Source organism: Epinephelus lanceolatus, chromosome 23, assembly GCF_041903045.1.
Source record: "Epinephelus lanceolatus isolate andai-2023 chromosome 23, ASM4190304v1, whole genome shotgun sequence".
NCBI lineage: Eukaryota > Metazoa > Chordata > Actinopteri > Perciformes > Serranidae > Epinephelus > Epinephelus lanceolatus.
This window is the reverse complement of record NC_135756.1, coordinates 4,003,375-4,023,333: the sequence shown is the minus strand read 5'-3', so window position 1 is coordinate 4,023,333 and position 19,959 is coordinate 4,003,375. Positions and strand designations below refer to the sequence as shown.

At 39.2% G+C, this 19,959-nt stretch overlaps 1 protein-coding gene across 1 annotated transcript in view; it reads left to right on the top strand.

The window, feature by feature from the left end:
- Positions 1–18,796, top strand: part of kiaa0930 — a 38,601-nt gene extending 19,805 nt beyond the window's left edge. The window contains exons 2-10 of the mRNA XM_033614816.2: positions 506–654; positions 7,761–7,865; positions 9,347–9,424; positions 9,550–9,651; positions 10,705–10,845; positions 12,524–12,712; positions 13,489–13,648; positions 14,045–14,200; positions 17,896–18,796. Of these exons, the coding sequence (XP_033470707.1) occupies positions 506–654; positions 7,761–7,865; positions 9,347–9,424; positions 9,550–9,651; positions 10,705–10,845; positions 12,524–12,712; positions 13,489–13,648; positions 14,045–14,200; positions 17,896–17,936 (1,121 nt within the window). The 3' untranslated portion in view covers positions 17,937–18,796. The remainder of the gene's footprint in view (positions 1–505; positions 655–7,760; positions 7,866–9,346; positions 9,425–9,549; positions 9,652–10,704; positions 10,846–12,523; positions 12,713–13,488; positions 13,649–14,044; positions 14,201–17,895) is intronic.
- The last annotated feature ends 1,163 nt before the right edge of the window (positions 18,797–19,959 follow it).

Below are 19,959 nucleotides of genomic sequence, written 5' to 3'. Positions count from 1 at the left end.
ATTGACTTTTTTTAACTGTTTTTATGTTTATTTCTCATAATCATCTGTCCTCTTTCTAATGTGTTTTTGCACTTTATCTGTTGTTTATTTTACCTTAATTTTTTTCTTGCTTTAGTTCGGCATTACCGTTTGTGGCTTTATCGTTATATTGCCTCTGGGTATCTTGCATCTGCTTTTCTTTATTTGTCAAAGCATTTTGTAGACACTGTTTTTAAAGATGCTATAAAAATAAAGCTGTTGTGACGAAATCCCCTGAAATCCATCAAATGATATTAACTTTAAAAAGGAAAAGGAGAGAATAAAAAGATTAAAAAAAACTATTGGTAATATAAAAACATTTTAAATGAATACATTCTCTTCATCAGAGAAAGAGGAGGTGGTGTAAATATTTATATTGCTGTCAGGTTGTTGCCCAGTAGTTCCCACAGTAGATGACGGTGATGTACAACGCTGCAGTGTTGTTTCATCGTTTTTATCTACCGTTTCTGTTTGTGTATTTCTGCAGGTTGTTTTAAGGATGACCGCATTGTGTTTTGGACCTGGATGTTCTCCACGTACTTCATGGAGAAGTTTGCTCCTCGACAGGACGACATGCTGTTCTACGTCCGCAGGAAGCTCGCCTACGTCAGCGCCGACAACACCGAGGGCAAAAAGGTGACTGAATTATTCAAGGATTTATTAGTGTTTCACATAGAGTTGAAACAGTTGGTCTAGTAGTCTAATAGTTGACGGACAGAAAAGTAATCTGCTGCTAATCGGCACAATTATTGTTTTTTAATTGTTTTTTTCCACCTTAGCAAATGCTTTAGTCCCCTTTTGTTCTGTACCGCTTGAAATCCCTCCTTAATATGTTATAATCAATTTGTGTTTACATGAATTAACCTCAGAATGGGTCACGAAACCCTGAATTTGCTCCTTAAATTGAAGACTAAGATAAATTAACCCAGTTTTGCTTGATATATTAAAAGCCCATTAACCATGAAAATAATCAATTAAACCTCCTTAATTTATTATACTCATTTTTATTAACCCCAAATTTGTGAGATTTCCAAAAAATGTCCTAAAAATAAAACCCTAAATAAACCTGACTGTTGTTTTAAGGTGATATAAAAGTCCTGTAAAATATTATTCATTTGCACTTTTTCCGCACCAGATTTGCAGATATTTTTGTATCCATTATTTTTAAACTTAAAAATGCTTCGCTCAGATGCTTTTAGATGTATGATTTTTTAAAAAAGAAAAGAAACATGAAAAGTATCTGTATCAAGATTATTTATGTTTTACTATCAGTCGATATATCGTTATCAAATTTTTTAAATTTCCAATTATTGAGAGGCAGCAAAATTCCAGCACTTGTCATTCTCATGTAAGTAAAATAATAATAATAAATAATATTAACATTTTAATTCTATGATGAGGCTATAATTCAAATGTCGACTTAAACCAAAATCTAGACAATGTCACTGACTCTGGAAGTAAAACATCAGATATCTTTATTAATATGATTGATGTTATATAGTATACGGCTTCATCTCCACAGTTTGTCTGTTTTTCAGCAAGTGATCACTTAAACGCCTGAATGTGCAAAAACACTGAAGAAAAAAACTCGTCTTCAGGATCACAGAGAAAACACTTCAGTTGTGTAACATTGATGTTGCCATGAGGATCCTTCAGTTTGACTCTGAGCTCTGCAGAGGAAACATCAGTGTGTTTAATGTATTAACACTGATTTCTGTTTTAAGATATGCACCTTCACAACTGCCTGTGTCTGCCGAGGCTTCAGTCTGAGAACAGGAGGAATTATTGATCTTATATTGGGATGATTATCAGGACAGAGGCCACAGCTCAGATCCTTCTGATAATTTAGAGATGATCTGTCTGTCCTTGTTGACCTTCTCTTCCCTGAGCATGTGAGAAAATAACTTAATCAAACGTTGAAATCAGGCAGAATAAATTAAAAGCATGTCTTTAAAATCTCAGCATCTTTTAAGGTTTTAGATTCAGATTTCTCATCTGTCTGGTGTAACAGACACTGCCGCAGCGCGCAGTAAAGGTGGAGGATGCTCTGATGTATCTGAGTCATAACAGGAAAAAAACATCATAAACAAGCTCCCAGTTTAAACGCTGTGACACTCAAACATCACTTGATCACAGAGATTAAACATGTTGATCTTCACTCAGTGGAAACACAGCAGAGATTTCAGACTGACAGGTGTTCCTATTATTTTGTCCACCTCATTTAAATCACTGAGGGCAGGCTGAATAACCTTCACTGCAGGACTGTTGTATCTGACGACATTAGGTAAAGTCACTGTAGGTGTAACTAATAAACTGGACTCCAAATAAACATCACAGCCACGTTTCGTTACAGGAAACGGCCTCCCCAAAAACTGCTGTTGAAGTGAAACAGAAATAATCTAAGGTTGTGGGGGTTTTTTGTCGTCAGTCTGATGTTTCTGTTTGTCTTCTGTCACGTTGGAGGCAGACGAGACGACACAAAAGTCACATTTAATAACACTGAATGAGACAAACGGCGCCAACAGCAGCCATCAATTTTCCCATCAGCCAAAGCCTTCAGCAGTTTGTCTTTTTAAAGTCAGAATCAAACTTCGTTCAACTAAAACTCACTTTATACAAATTAAACTTCACCAGATTGTCTTGATATAAAATCAGGGCAGAGATCTGGTGACTGTGGAGGTGATGATGTGAGCTTTGTGACATGGTGCGTTATCCTGCTGGAAGTAGCCATCAGAAGATGGGTACACTGTGGTCATAAAGGGATGGACACGCTCAGCAACAATACTCAGGTAGGCTGTGGTGTTTAAACCATGCTCAGTTGGTACTAAGAAAATCTCCCCCACACCATTACACCACCAGCAGCAGCAGCCTGAAGCGTTGATACAAGGCAGGATGGATCCATGCTTCCATCTGAATGTGGTTTTTCCAATCTTCTATTGTCCAGTTTTGGTGAGAAAACCCGTGTGAATTGTAGCCTCAGTTTCCTGTTGTTAGCTGACAGGAGTGGCACCTGGTGTGGTCTTCTGCTGCTGTAGCCCATCTGCTTCAAGGTTGGACAAGGTGTTGTTGCTTCAGAGATGCTCTTCTGCACACCTTGGTTGGAACCAGTGCTTATTTGACTTCCTGTTGCCTTTCTATCATCTTGAACCAGTCTGGCCATTCTCCTCTGACCTCTGGCATCAACAAGGCATTTTGGCTCACTGGATATTTTCTGATTTGAACACATAAGGAACACCAGTGGGAAGCTACAGTATGATGTAAACCTGGCCTCTGCTCCCTCTTCTTCTCTTCATAATTACATTTCACTCATCTGGACTCTCCGTCTGCTCTTTGTAGTTTGTCCTACATCCCCCTCCGTCCCCCGTTGCCACGGTTACGCTTCATTGTTCTGTGTCCAGGTCGGGTTAAGGGCTCCCATCATCTCATCTGACTGCAGCCTGGACACAACCTGCATTACAAAGACCGGAGTGTGTCCATGTGTGTTTCTGTATCGTTCTGAGGGCCAGCGTTGAGTCACAGTGAGGTCATTTTGCTGTCGGAGGATTCAGACTCCACCGGATGATGATGAGGAGGAGGAGGAGGAAGATGATGTAAATAAATAAATAAAATAGACATGTTATATACCTGTTTAGGAGGTAGAGCACCAATTCAGGATCAGTTTTGAATCAGTTATCTCCATCTGTTGAATGACCGACAGACGTTGACCTGTGTTTTCACCCGTGCTCCATCACTGCCCCTTTCAGTTTTTGTTTGTTTGTTTTTTCAGTAATTCTCAACAATCTTTCATTTTTCTCTTTGCTGATTCAGCCATAACAACAAAACATAACACCAGAAACTAAAAAAATCTACTCCTGGTGCCTTTTCACTGGCTAACGTACGGCTCACTGCCAAACTCTGACATCGGCTCTCCCGGTCTGCGTTCCGTAAAATGTTTCACCAGATTTGGAGGAAAGTTCAACCTGGGGACAGGCATCAAGGATTTTTGTCGAAGGAACCAAGGTTATGTGAATTTCTGTGTTAGCCTACAAATAAACGTCACCCCTGCAGCACTCTATTACAACATAACGTTAGCTAGCTAGCTGGTTAGCTGCCAAGGCATTCGCATACTTGTCATTTCTTTTTGCAATACTTGCTATAAAAAAAGAAAACCTTGGAACAAATTAAGCTAATATAATACTATGGTTATCTTAATTTTTAAAACCTTTATCAAAGAAAATACATTGGTGACGGCCATCTTGTTGATGAATTCTCAAATGTGGACATGTATGCAATTCGCTCACTAAGATGACTTTAATACTTACCTCTAAAGTTTGTCCTCTGGCTCCCTCAGTCAGTTCCACCCCTCACTCCTCCACAGCTCCACCCTCTCATCCAAAAATGTTCAGAAATCCAAGATGGCGACGGCCAAAATGCCAAACTCGAGGCTTCAAAATGGCAGTCCACAAACCAATGGGTGACATCACTGTGGCTACGTCCATTATTTCAACAGTCTCTGCTCATAACGCTTGGTTTGGAGTGTTTTGAGGGGCCATGTAGCCCCAACACTTCGCCCTGCCCCTCTGTCCCAACAAGAATCAGGACGCCCTGCCCCTAGACGTGAAACGGGGGGGAAGGGCCAAGTTGTCGGGGTAACGGGTGTATTGGGATTCAGCCTTAGAATAGCTTTGTAGAAATATCCAGTCTTCTCACTGATGGTCTCGTTTGCTTATTTAGGTCATTTAGAGACGTCAGTATTAATCTGAGAGAGTTTCAGAGACAGTTAAAAACAAAATCCTTTGAGTTGCTTTAATTGCTCAATATGAAGAAATCTGTAAAAATCGTTATGCAGCATCTTCCTCTTCCTCTCTCCTTCATTCTTCAGTTCCTTATTTTTGCTTCAGTGGGTCATGTTTGAGGCTCAGCGTCTTCACAGTTCATATCTGGTGATTATACCCACATACTGTATCTGTCGTCTCTGTAGCTGACGTTCAGGCGTCTCCCGCTCATCTCTATTTAAACAGACCCTGACGATATAAAGGTTTGTTGCAGCCGGTCTGCAGGGAGATACGAGGTCTCCACACGCCAGGATTCATATCACTCACGAGCCATGTAGAGCACAGGAGCGGTCGCCATGGTTACGCTGTGAAACGTGAAGGCGTTGGGAAATACCCCTTTATGGAGGCAACTGAGCGTTCTGTCTCGAACAACAAAAGATAACCACAGACAGACATCACACTTTATGTAACGTTTACATAACGCTCATTGTTTTCAGATTTCAGCCACAAAGTAAACACGTTTTATTAAAAGCAGCAGATTCAGTTTAAACTGACTTTATGTTTCAGTCAGATGCTCCTGCTTCATGTGACAGAAACATAAATACAGTAGGTGAAGCAGGAAAAGACATGCAAGTCCAGGTTGATGCCGAATAATATTTATTTCCTGAAAGGGAAATGTCTCTGTGGTCCGTGTGGATGGTTCCACTTCCTTCAAATGTTCTTACATTTCCGTGCTGAAGTTCACATTGTTCTCCATTTTGCCTTCAGCACACACATCAAAATGAAAACTGACCTTTTGCTAATAAGATGGCAAAGTCTCACAACTCAAGACGGTTGTATGATTAGAGTTGGTCGTGTGAAGGTTAAAAACATGGTAGGTATGGAGTGAAAATACTGCTCATATGATTTACACACATTTTTAAAAGAGTTAGAAATGTGAATACGTTTTTATAAAATGAAAAAAGGATGCTTGTATAAATATTTCTTTCTTTTGTTTCTTTGTGTCAATGATAGTTAAGTGTTAATGTCCTCAAACGAGATGATAATAAAGTCCCAATATCTTCAAACAACATGAATGTTACCATTTGATTCACTGTACCAAATTATAGCTTAGAGAGAATTCACATCTGCATCTGAAATAACTGATTTAGATTGTAGTGGTCAAAGGTCAAGGTTACTGTGACCTTACATTAGTCTCATTCTTGTTAACAAGATTTCTCAAGAATGCCTTGAGTGAATTTCCTCAAATTTGGCACAAATGTTACTTGGACTCAAAGATGAACTGGTTAGATTTTGGTGGTTCAAGGCCAAGGTCACCTTGACCTCGTCTGTCTTCTGTTGAACATGGTATCTCTCGAACACGTCAGGGAAAGTTCTTCAAATTTGGCATCAACATCTTTTTGGACTTAAGGATGAGCTGATTCGATTTTAGTGGTCAAAAGTCTAAATTCAAGATCACTGTGACCTTGCGTCCATCCCATTCTTGTCAACATGATAGCTCAAGAACACATTAAAGGAATTTATTCAACTTTGGCAGAAACGTCTACTCAAGAATTTATTTATTTATTTTCTTTAAAAGGGACCATGCATAGATCAAAACATAAAAGTTACCATTAGGTGCTCCGTACCAAATTATAGCTTAGAGCTAATTCGCATCTGCATCGGAATCAACTGATTAGACTTTGGTGGTCAAAGGTCAAGGTCACTGTGACTTCATCTGTGTCCTGTTAAACGTGATATATGTCTAGAACGCACTAAGGACTTTTCTCCAAATTTGGCACAAATGTCCACTTGGGCTTAAGGATGAACTGCTTAGATTTTGGTGGTTAAGGGTCAAAGGTCACTGTGACCTCACATATCACATTTTGAGGTTTAATTCAAGGTTTTCTGCGCTAAATATGACAAAATTTGACACAAATGTTTAACAGGATAAAATGTTAAAGTGATGACCTTTTATATCAAAAAAGTCAAAGGTCAGCTTCACTGTGACATCATCATGTTCTGCATAAAACAACGTCATATCTCAGGAACAGAAGGGGAGACATTTGGTTAGATACTGAATTGGTGAACTGTGCTGATTGTATAGATCTTCTGTGAGTGAAGCATCCATGTTTTCACTGGCATGGGTATTAACTGTAAGAAAAACTTGGTCTGCAGCAGCATATAAGTGTGAGGCAGTAATTCTAGTTAACAGTTATTTTTTGTCACTTCCACACCTCATTGCGATGAGGCCTGTTTGTCTCTCCTGGCACGTCCAGATTATCAAGCACCAAGTGGTATAGCTTCAGTCATAATTACAGCTTGTATGTTGACATAAACACTGTTTACAAGTCAAAAAAAAAATGTAATTACGATAACTTAACTGTGACACAAACCTGGCCCCACAGCAGTGGCTGTCTGATCCAATCTTTTAAACAGATGTGTGCCTTTCTGTTTTATGTCCAATCAACTGAATCAATTCCAATTAAGCGCTAGTGATATTTCAGGGATAATGAAAGCAAGTAGGCTGCACCTGAGCTCCATTTGCAGCATCAAAGGGTCCGTTTACTTATGTAAATGAGATTTATTTATGATTTTCTATTTTTTAATAAATTAGCAGACATTTCTAAAAGCATGTTTTGTGTTGTTATTATGAGTTAGTATGTGCAAAGAAAGATAACAAGGCTTGGTTTCTGGTCTTGTAAAGCAGAAACTGCACCTTAGACACAGAGCGATACCTCCATGTTTCATTTCCTTTTGATGTTGTCATAGTAACAAATCAATAGAGATAGATCGTCCTCACATAAAGGACTCTGAACAACCTGCTGCAGCTCATCCTTTATGTTTCTGCCCTTCTTTTGATGTCAAACTGATGTGACAGGAAGTCTCCAGAGTCCTGGTTCCTCTGAACACCTGAACTGAGCCTGACCTGCTCACATAAACACACACTGGCAGATGTTAATGTGTGTGTATGATGTCTGATGAAGGGGTTTTGACTGTGTGTTACAGGTGGAGGTGGAGGTTTATAGGAGAGACTCCAAGAAGCTGCCGGGCCTCGGTGACCCTGACATTGACTGGGAAGAGAGCGTCTACCTGAACCTCATCCTGCAGAAGGTGAAGAACTCTGAGCACTGAAACTAGAGCGTAAACTCGTACTCAGATTGATTAATGTGATAATATCTCATTAACAAATACTGTGTCATATTAGTTCATGATATATCTTGTTAGTGTCCTCTGGGACAGTGATTTTGTGTGTGAAGCTTTAACCCCATTAATCTTGCCGGTAGTAAACGGGCTGCGGCGCTAAATTATTAACGACCGTAGTATCGAGGAGTTCCAACATTAGTGTTTGAAAATGTCTAAACTTCAGCATCGCTTAAAAAAATAAAGTACCAGGCAGAGGTTAAAAAACAGCCGCCATTTTCAAACCAAAGGAAGGGTTTCTGGCCAGGCAGTCTTAAAGTCTTGCAGCAAGCTACTGTCCTTGAGCGGGCATTGAAGGCGTTGTTTTTGGCTTCAATCATTCATTTTTTACACTTTTTGTAGTATTGTCAATTGATATTTATTGGGGGGCCTTGGCATGCACAAGTTTGGAAATCCCTGCTCTGGAGAGGAAAGTCCAAGGGTCACCAAAACTATTAGGAATCATTCTAATATTTTAACTTGTGTTCAGATTATGAAAATGCTTCAAGTCTTATTTAATGGGTTCAGATTTTCTGTTAAACCCAACATGCATTTTCATTTATCACAACCTTTCAGTAAAAGAGGAACGTGTGTCAAGGTTGCCCTCCAGGTCCCCTCATTTTTACAATTAGTATTAAACCCTTTGCACAAATAATGCGATTAAATATTTAAAAGGCATAACAGTGGCGATAAACATAAAATATCTATGTATGCAGATGATGTGTTGTTAAATCCCAGATGTTTGTAATTTAACACCTTATTTGATACATTTTAAAAAGATTAAAGCTAATTGTTACAGGTATAAAAATCGTGGTGATGAACAAAATATATCTCTGTCTGCAGACGATGTGTTGTTATATCTCAGGGAAAAAAACCCTGACAAATGCACCCTTATGTTTCCACAAAAACCTTTTAACTGCATTTTTTTTCATAATATTTAATTTAACTTTTTTGCTTTCTTTTCTATCATAAACAGTTTTACCAAGTGTTAACAAATCAAATAAATGTAGAAGCACAAGAGGGAAGAGAAAAAAAGAAAAACCACAATAATGAATTACATAAGTAAGTAAAAAAATGTATTCCTACATAAATATGCACCACAATCTACTCTAATCTACACGCAGCAGATTAGCTCTCAGACACTGACATATAGCCTCAGACATAACTCAAAGTTAGTCGAGGTAATGTTTTTTAACTACAGTTTTACTATGTAAGTGCTGGACAGTATAATATTAACGGAAAAGAAAAATGTTTGACAGGATAATAAAAGTACAAAAGTAATTTCCATGCTTTCAGAAAATAAAGACAGAAAACAAAAACATTTAAAAAATGACAGAAAAGTAAGAAAATTGCCATTTTTTTCTAATGAAGTAATGTCCACAGTAATGATAAATAACTCTACTCTCTTGCAGTTGGATTACGTGGTGACGTGTGCTGTGTGCACACGCTCAGACGCAGGAGATATCCACATCCACAAGAAGAAGTGTCAGGTATGAAACCACTCAGCTCTGCAGCAGCTCACATACTCAGTCGTTGCACCAGAGCTGCTCCACAGTCAGATTAATCAAGCTGTTAATCTATATTCATTCTGTCTATGATTTTTGTTTTTTTACAGGAAGTATTTGCATCTCCCAGCAAACACGCCATGGACAGCAAAGGAGAGGAGTCCAAGATGAGCTACCCGAACATCTTCTTCATGATCGATAACTTTGAGGAGGTAACAGAGTCTCATCGCACAGATACAGATGCTCACTGGAACATTTGCAGCCTGTGAAATACGTCCTGAGTCCAAAAACTGGACCTGTATGAAAATAGTATCCATTAACAGCACACTCAAAATGTTTTATTCTGCAAACTGTAAACTCAAAAGTGACTTTATTTAATCACCATCCTGTGTGAACACACTACAGCGCCTGTGACGTGTGGGTATGTAGTATGAAGTTATGCAGCACCAGAAAGTAACATAAGGGCGTTTTCACACCTGAAAGTCCGAACTAAGGTTTGCATTTTCGTTGCCTTGTATATATTTGATCCAGCTACTTTTGGTTTAATATTGCAATTATTCGAGCGTACTAAGGAACTATACGTGTTCTCTGCTCTGATGGCCAGTGCACACTACGCACTGAGACATCACACTACTCTTATCACTTGACAGTGGCCTCTAAAACTTCCTATAATGGGTCCAAAAGTCCAAACCATCCAAAAGTTATTTTGTCATATCGAGATAAAACATGCAGTGATGCCATGAGCATGTAAATATAAGGGAGTGAAAACATCCCAGAGTTTAATTGAATTATTTTCTTGACTAAATAATAAAGTTATGTATAAAGTGGTCTTCCTTCAGTAATGAAGCCTTTCCTCTCTGCAGTCAGACCCCACAGAGCCCGGAAGTGTCCAGAGATCCTGTCGATGCCGTCAGTGTAATGAACTGTGACTTGATGCTTTTTCACTCCATTTAAAAACCAGCTCCTGCACTAACACCTGCTTTTATAGGTCGACTGGAGGGAAAAACGCCAGATCACACAGATTTCTCTCCTGGAGGGAAATCAATGAGCGAGAAAAAACTGCTTACTGTGTACTCAGATAAACAACCAGCAGTCACTCTGTTAGTTTGGCTCAGTTTCTAAAACCAAATCTCCTCACTGACAGAGAGAGATGAGGGAATTGTGACGCTCCCAGACCTTAGTTTATGATCATTTTAGGGTCGTGTGAAAGAATGAATGCAGGTAATGAAGGTATTTGACGGTAAATATTATTTTATTATGTGTAGGTGTTCAGTGACATGACGGTGGGCGAGGGCGAGATGGTGTGTGTGGAACTGGTGGCGAGCGACAAGAGCAACACCTTCCAGGGCGTCATCTTCCAGGGCTCCATCCGCTACGAGGCCCTGAAGAAGGTCTACGACAACCGGGTGAGACGCTGCTGCTGCTGCTGCTGCTGTGAGCTAATGCTAATGACAACATGCTAACGTGGTGTTTAGAGCAGTGGTTTCCAACTGGTGGGTCATGGATCCATTCTGAATGGACTGTAAGTGTAAATGTCAAGTTTGTAAAAAACATACTTTAGTTTGAAGTACAGTGAATTTCCAGCACAGAGTTTTTATTTTGAAGTGCCGTTTCCTGCTGTAGAGTCTCTAACTTCACTAAGAAATACTAATATAATAGAGTGCTATATATTTATTTTTTTGAAGGTTGTGTATGTAACTTTCAGATTGTCCTTGTTATTAGTGACACCTCTATCTGAGGCCGTTAGTGAACTGCAGTCTACATCCTGTTGCTCGCAAGCACCTGGGAATCGGGCAAAACACTGACGTGTCATCCACGAGACTGCACGTGATAGACCGTCATCGTGTTGATCGAATTTAGAGTAACGTTACTACTTGGACCAGTGGCTCCATGATACTAGCTAGCTTGCTGTTTGCAAATTATCAGCTAACGTTATGAGGTAACTAAAGGCATGTCCATGCAGCGTAGCTCAACAGCTAGCTGGATAACCTTAGCTTACAGTTAGCTACTGATGCCCAGCTAGCTGTAAATTAGCTGCGCTATGATTTGCAAACCAGCCCCTGGAATCTGATCGAATTAGTTGAGGTTACCCACTCAAGACAGTATTTTGCTATGCTAGCTAGGTAACAATATGTCCGGACTAGCTAACGTTAGCTGACATTAGCCAGCTAAAACTACAATATCACAATATATTTCATATGTCAGTGTTTTCTCTACGATTTCTTTAAAGCACCAGGGCCACTGAATTTAATTAATGTACCTTTCATCAGACCACAAATGAGACAAGAATTAGCTAGCTAGCATAGCTCGAGGTCCATGGCCATCAATCCTCGCTGCAATGAGATTATGCTGCGTTCAAAGGGTTCCTGTTAGCTATGTTTACAAGAAGAGACCATCTGCACTCCAAGTTCAGACTTTGCGTACACACCTTCCCATGTCGTAAACACAAGCTCACGAGCTCCTTATGAATGTAGCATTTCTTCCCTGGTAGGAGGTCAGACGGCAGCTCCGGAGACAGACCGTCAGTCAGAAGCTGTAGCAGCTCGAATTCAGCCAGTGTAAACCCAAAGTTAGGGTTTGTCTCCAGGCTGCAGCTGCAACATGTATATCACTGGTTTTCATTTCTACGCTAACATTAACTAGTGCTGCACACAATTGGCAATGTAGGGGAGTGCAAGGCAAGGCACAGACGCACATATGATGTCACATGGCGCACACATGATGTCACATCCTTTGGATTTATCCCAGAAAATGTGTCCCGAGTCATTTACATAGAAGTCAGTCCACAGGCTGATATCGGCAGCTGAGAAAGTTGGGGAACGTCTCAGTTTTTAGATTATGTTACGAACCGTCACCAACTGGCAATAAAAAACAATTTGTACATGTAGGAAGTTACATACAGAACCTTTAACTTTCACAACAAACTGTTTCAGAGTCAGAAAAGGTTAATTGTTGATACATTTTCCTATCAAAGCAATTTACAAAATGAATAAAAATCCTATTAAAAGATATATTCAATATCTTATCTTTTTTACATCTGTGTTTTCCCACATGTTGAGGCTCATGATTGTGTTGGTGCTGCAGGTGAGCGTTGCTGCTAAGATGGCCCAGCGGATGTCTTTCGGCTTCTACAAGTACAACAACATGGAGTTTGTGCGGATGAAGGGTCCGCAGGGCAAAGGTCACGCTGAGATGGCTGTCAGCCGGGTGCCGACCGGTGACACCTCCCCATGCGGCACCGAAGAGGACCAGGTGTCGCCCATGCACGAGAGGGTGAGGAGAACAAACACACGCTCACAAACACATGTGGAAAGTTAATACTCATAAGGACTTTACTTCTACTCCACTACACCTCAGAGGGAAATAAAGAGAAACCATAAATGTTCCATGTCTAGTTTATCAAAGACAGATTTTCCTGAAAACATTTCTTGGTATTTGCAGACTTTTATTTTGTAGGTTTCATTCTAAAAAGACTGAATTCTCAGTTTTTGATTCTTCATTTTCTTAAATTCTGTTTGAAGTCAAACCTGAGGTTGTATTTCAAGGCATCTTAAACCCCAAACAGACACTCTGAATTCACAAAGCAGGAACTCCAAACTTCCCATTTCATCAGCTTACAAGTTGTTTTGGAGTTTGGGTTCACTTCCTGTTTGTCTGCGAGAAACAGAACAGAAAACACCAGAAAGCTTCAGCTCAGCGTCTCCAAGTTGCCTGTGAGCGGCACGAAGCTTCAGTGAGCTCAGCACAAAGACATGAAATCAGGTCGTGATTAATAATAAATGCTGCTGGATGGATGATGCATCATTTAACAGTCTGTCCTCCAGATGTGTCTCACAGACGTCTGATGGAGGTCAGAGGTCACCATGAAATGACACTTTGATTTATTTATATTCTTACACACACACACAGAGAACAGAATAAAAATATTTACCAGAACTGAGAATCAGCTGACGTGGATTTAAACTTGGGTAGTTTGGCACCACTTCAGTCAGTATATAAAGAGTATTATGTGTATGTGAGTGATGATGATGACTCTCGTCTTCCTCCAGGTGACGTCCTTCAGCACACCTCCGACCCCAGAGAGGAACCGTCCCTCCTTCTTCTCTCCGTCTCTGAGACGCAAAGTGCCCCGAAACCGAATCGCAGAGATGAAGAAGTCTCACTCCGCCAACGACAGCGAGGAGTTCTTCAGGGAGGAGGAAGACGAAGGTACGAACTGGGACACAGACTGGTCACACTGGTTTGTCCTGCAGCGTCAGTCTTTATCTGTTTTTAGCTCAGTTATCAGTAAATCATCAGGAGGCTGTTTGTTCTGTTGTAGCTGTAATAAAGTCTGCAGCCTGCAGGTGGCGCTTTCTGAAAACATTTTCTTGAGTTTGCAGAATTTTATTTTCAGAAAAAGGCTGAATTTCTGCATTTGATTCCTGTTCTTTGAAATTAATTTGCATAAAATTTGAGGTTCTGAGGATTTTTTAAGCTTTAAATTAAAGGTAAAATAAAATAATTCATGTCAGGCGTTTGTTTTGAATCCGATAAAACATCAATAATTCTTAATGATATGATGATGATGATGATGATGAGTGTGGGTTTTTGCGTGTATTTCAGATCTTCACACCACTTCCAACCTGCGCTCTCGCTCTCTGTCGGGGACCGGTCGCTCTCTGGTCGGCTCCTGGCTCAAACTCAACCGGACTGAAGACTACTTCCTGCTCTACTCACACCTGACCTACGTCACCCTGCCGCTGCACCGCATCACCACAGGTCAGAGGTCATCACACACTCTATGGCACCAGTATTATGATTCACAGGATGCAGACTGTGTGTATTAGCCTGCTGTTAGCCGCCTGTTCTAGATGGTTTCCTCTTCTTCTGCTACCTGTGTGTTACTGTTTTCAGAATCCCTGTTGCAGACCCTTCTCCACACTTTGACGGCTGTGTACCTCCGAGCTCGCCACCTACATGCTCAAATTTCTTTTCAGTGTTTCCTTTTGCAGACATGTTAATGCCAGCGCTCGCCTCCTTATGTGTAAAATGTTCCACCAAAACAAGTTCCCTCCTGACACAGAGCACTGGCGCTGCATCCTGAGCTTAACTCTACCTGAAGCAACTGCCAGCGTATTTCTTCCTCGGTGCAGAATTTTAATGGGTTCAGCCGGATGATTCCTCAGCAAAGACAGTATCATCCTGCTCCCTTCTTGTTTGTGTTATTCTGATCATTTTAAAATGTACAAACATAAATCATTCATTCTGAGAGTTACTGAACAAATGACCTAAACATTTAAATGTTTTTGATACAGCCATTAAATGAGGTACATATACAGTGTGTTCAGGTGCTGATAGATTCTAATTTGTATTTGTTTTTCTCAGTACTTCAGCTTTTTTCATTACTTGTTCAGTCAGCCATCTGGTAGGCTTGGGCGATTGGACGAATATATCGCCCATCGGCTGAGTCCATCACGGTTGTTTTCATTTTTGACGATTTTTGTCATTTTATTTTGCTAAATTAATGGTCTGTCTCCACAGAATTCAACTCGGTGCATATAGTTCATAATTACTATGTAGAGCACATTTCAAAGTGTGCGCGTATTGAACTGGCAGCTTCACACTGAATTCCGACGAGTCTTTCACAAATCACGTCAGTGATGGCGGAGCTGAAAGTAACGTTAATTCATAAACCATATTTGAGAACTGCATCAAAAAAGATGTGCAGTTGTGCACCCCGATCGTTATAGTAGGACAGGTATGTTATCCCTATCTCCCACCTGTTTGCTCATTTAGAGGCTGTGAGCAAATGCGTCCTTCTGCAGCCGTCAGACTCTTTTTAAAATGGTGTCGGACAGTCGTCTTCGGCCCGTCTTTACAGCTTATTACTCAGCAAAGACCTCAAGGTGATTTTTTTTTTTTTTTAAATGAATAAGAGTATAGTCTATAGGCTGTATGTTTCAGTAAAATTTCAATTCATTAATTTTGACATTAAAGACCACGGTCAGAGGATAAGGCGCAGGTAAATTTATTCAAACAGAATAAACAGTTGGTCGGTCCACAAAAGTGACACAGTAACAGTAGCCTATGATAACAAATAAGTAAATATAAACGAAGGACATTGGAAAAATAAAGTGCAAAAATCACACAGTCATATAAAATAATAATGTCCTCTCCCTTTGCGCTGTCTTTATAACAATGCCGTTGCGGACGTGGCAAAAAAACCTTAAGCTGTTATAGCTGTTCTAAAAGGCTCTCGTAGGCTTATTGTTTGAATCAATAAATACAAATAATAATAAATATAGGCTCAACGAAGAACAATGGAAAAACATAAATAATAAAGTCCCTTTGCGCTGTCTTTAACTCAAAAACACAATGTTTAACATGTTTTTGGAGAGGAAAACGAGCATGCTAACGTTATCTGGCGTAAGCAAAGTGCGCATATGGTTAACAATGTTAGCAGCCGTGCTAACACCCTCTCTGACGGCGTGCTTGTTGCCGGTATGCACAGGTATTTCCGTGCCATGTTGGACATGAGTGGGCTCACAAAGCATGCTGCATTTTTTTGCTGCATTCATGTGGTAGCGGAAGATCCGAGTCATTTTTCGTTTATTTTCCGACATCACATGAATGCAACATCCCCCCTCTGTTTTTTTTTCTCCGCCACACACACAACTGCCGAATATATCGGCAACCGCCAGTTGATGGGCTGACGGTGGCCAGTTGGAAATTTTTAACATATCGCCCAACCCTACCATCTGGTTACTGTCTTACTTAGTTAGTTGGTTACTTAGTCATATAGCTTCTTAGTTACTTAGTAAGAGAGTTAGTTACTTATTTATTCAGTTAGTTTATTCCTTGGTCACTTTCTTTCTTTCTTAGTTAGTAACACAATCAGTCAGTCACTTATTTAGTTAGTTGGTCAGCCTACTTAGTAACAGTTAGTTTTTTACTTTGTCAGTTATTCATTTAATTATTTAGTTAGTTGGTTATTTATTTAGTCACCACCTTTCTTATTACTTAACTTTCTTAATTTCTTATTGAGTCAGGCGACCAGTTCATTACAGGTCGTCTTAGTTTTAGTTGGTTTAGTTGGTTGTTCACTTAGTCAGATAATTTGTTAGTTACTTTATTACTGTCACTTTCTCTGTTTCTTAGTTAGTTAGTTGGTTGGTTAGGTAGTTAAGTAGTTAGTTAGTTGGTTGGTTGGTTGGTTGGTTGGTTGGTTGGTTAGGTAGGTAGTTAGTTAGGTAGGTAGTTGCTTGGTTGGTTGGTTAGTTATTACAGTAGTCGGTCAGTTAGTAAGATTGTAAGTTTCTGACTTTGTTAACACTTGGTTACTTACTTTAACTAGTTCATTACTTATTTAGTCATTTTGTTTCTGTCTTTGTTAGTACATAAGTTGGTTAGTTAGTCAGATAGTTACTTTTTTTTTTACATTTTTAGTAAGTTACTTAGTGAAAGTTATTTATTTAGTAAACTGTTTTACGTATCTAGTCTTTTTCTGTCTTTCTTAGTACTTTCTAATACTTCTAGTCAGTTACTTATTTAGTTTGTTGTACTTAGTAAGATATTTTTTAACCTTGTCAGACAGTTAGTTACTTGTCAGTTACTTAGTTAGAGATAGTTTATTACTTAGCCCTATTCTGTCTTAGTAACAAAATTAGTTGGTTATTTATTGAGGTAGTTTGTTTTAGTCACTGTCTTAACTGACTTAACTTTTTTAATCCCTTATTTAGTCAGTTACTTTATTTCTTTACTTTCTTCGTTACTTATTTAGTTAGTTTGCTGCCTATTTAGTCACTGTTTTGTCAGTTCATAATTTTATTGATTACTTATTGAGTCAGCTGGCCAGTTAAATATCATACTAAGTTGGTTTCTTAGTCAGATAATTACTTTCTTACTTTTTCAGTTAGTCACTGAGTAAGAGAGTCAGTTACTTATTTAATCAGTTTATAACTTAGTCCCATTTTTTCTCAGTTACATAATTAGTTGGTTACTTATTAATGTTGTTTCTCACTTTGTCAGTTAGGCCTAGTTGATTACTTAATTAATTAGTTACTGTGTTACTTTGTCAGTTGGTTGGTTACTTTGTTAGATGGTAACTTACTCAGTCAGTTACTTACTTAGTCAAAGAGGTAGTTAGTTACAGGGTTAATTGGACTTGGCTATTCTTTCTCAAAACAGTTAGTTACTTACTTGTTTACTTATTTAGTTTGTTACTTAGTTACTTGAATACTCAGTCAGGTGATTAGACTTTGCTTTTCTTTAGACCTGAGTGATCAGTCAGTTAAACAGTCAGTCAGACTTAGCGTGGAGTTTATCAGTGGTTGAGCAGTGAAGACAGGAGAAGAGGCAGAAGTATGACATCCAGCAAACGTCCTTAAGGGAACCTGGGACATTATGGGGACGATGTGACTGAATTACTGTTAGTTATTTATTCATCATTAACCTGTGACGTTTGTTTGTGTCAGACATCCTGGAGGTGAGGCAGAAGCCCATCCTGATGACATAGCAGGGCTGGACTCCCTCAGAGCATCACTACCAAGTGCCTCCTGCATCAGGCCACTGAGACCACAGCAGCGCCCCCCGGTGTCCAGACCGAGACCAACAACCAAACACCTGCTTCACCCGGAGAGACCAGTCAGAGGAGACCACGACAAACCAGCCATTCAGGAAGTGCCTCTTCTTCTTTTTAGTTCCTGCTGTGTCCGAGGTCGTCTCCACGGAAACGGGCCCGGCGTTGGGATATCACATGACCTCAGTGTGAAGAGGCATTGGCTGAACTCTGACCAGAAAGTGAAGAATGTGTGTTTTCTTGTAAATATCCTGCTGCTTTACTCACTGAGACACCTCGACTTAAAGGTTCTGCTTTTAACGACACGTTCTGTTTCTGTTCCACCGTCGTGGTTTTCTTTTTGTTTTTAATATTATCTACGACGACAGGAGGTGAGAGGGACTAAAGTGTTTGTGTCTGAGAGGAAACTAGAAGAGTGGACGGCTTCAGCCCTGTAACCAGACGTAGTGTCGGCTCTGTTTGAGGTCACAGCGGGGTCAAATCATTGCTTCATTTATTAAGACAGGTCAAAATATAAAAAACAAATGATCATCACAGCTTCGACTTCATGTCGATTAAATGTTCTGAATGTGTTCAACGAGAAGAAGCACACCTGAGAACCTGTTACCAGCAAATATTTAACTTGTAATGATTATTTAAATGTTTCATAGTTTTCATTTGCTCAGCTTAATTAATAGTCAAATAGGTAAATCAGTCAATCATTAACTGGATTTAATCGCCCCTCCAACACGTTAAAGTTCACAGTAACAATAAGCAGAATACGATGTGATTATAATTACTTAAATAAAGAAAATAAATCAAATTAAAACTTCGTTATTCACTGGAAAAATGACCTGATTGATGATAAACTAAAATAACTCACAGTATCAGAATAAAATCATAATTTTTTAAAGTAAATTTATTCGTATAATCAAACTTATTTTTCGTAGAAAACTGTGACTTTACTCCAGAGAGTTATTCAGAGTTTTTTAATCATTAAATTACAACCAATTTCCCTCCAAATTTTCCAGTTCATCTTCGTCTTAAACGATAAATTGATGATTTCCTGTCACTCAGCGAATTGATAAACAGGGTTCCTGCACATTTAGCATTTCAGAGTTCAAATTTACAGACTTTGATTCGGCATTCGATTTTTAAACCATATTTGTCAGAAAAATAAATGTTCCCCTAATATATTTTACAAACGCCATGAAAAACACTCTGCTTGTGTCATCAGTTTATTTTTAGAAATTCTGAATTTCAGATTTTAGAAAACAGAGTTGGGGCAGTAGTCTGGAAACACAAAGATTTTTCCAGACTCTTTTCACTTTTCCGAACGTATTCAGACCTGGAAGGTCACTTACTAAAATCAAATCCCATACTGTGAAGGAACCCTGGATGAATCAGCTGATTGCATCGTCCTGACTGGGTGTTAAATTTGACTAAAACACGACCCGTCTGTCACATCTGTCGCTGTGAACTCGACTTTATAACCTCCCCGAAGACCACCAGCAACAGTTCGCTGCCGTATACAACAATTAACTGTAATAAAATTATAAATATAATTAATAAAATCTAAAAATCTTATATTTAAAATGACTTAATACATTGATTATTAAAAAGTTCCCTGTCTTTTGCTTTGCTAACTAATCAGATAATAATTTCAGTGTGTGATGTCATTATTCCTAATAGTCTGTAAATCAGATCTTTGACCTCACCACAGTTTCAAACTTGTACAGCAACAAATTATTATTACTGTTATTACGCAAAGTGCAAATATAAAAATATGAGATGTCATAGAGAAAAAATAAAGGTGCGCAGACAGTTTCCTAATTTGATTTAACAACACGTTTGGGATCAGTGAGACGCTCCAGAAATGATTTTACAGTGAAACAGTGTATAATATTCGTACGCATGGATCTCAAAGACGACACAACCTGAAGTAGCTGCACATACTGGCATTTCAGCCCAAAGTCAAACT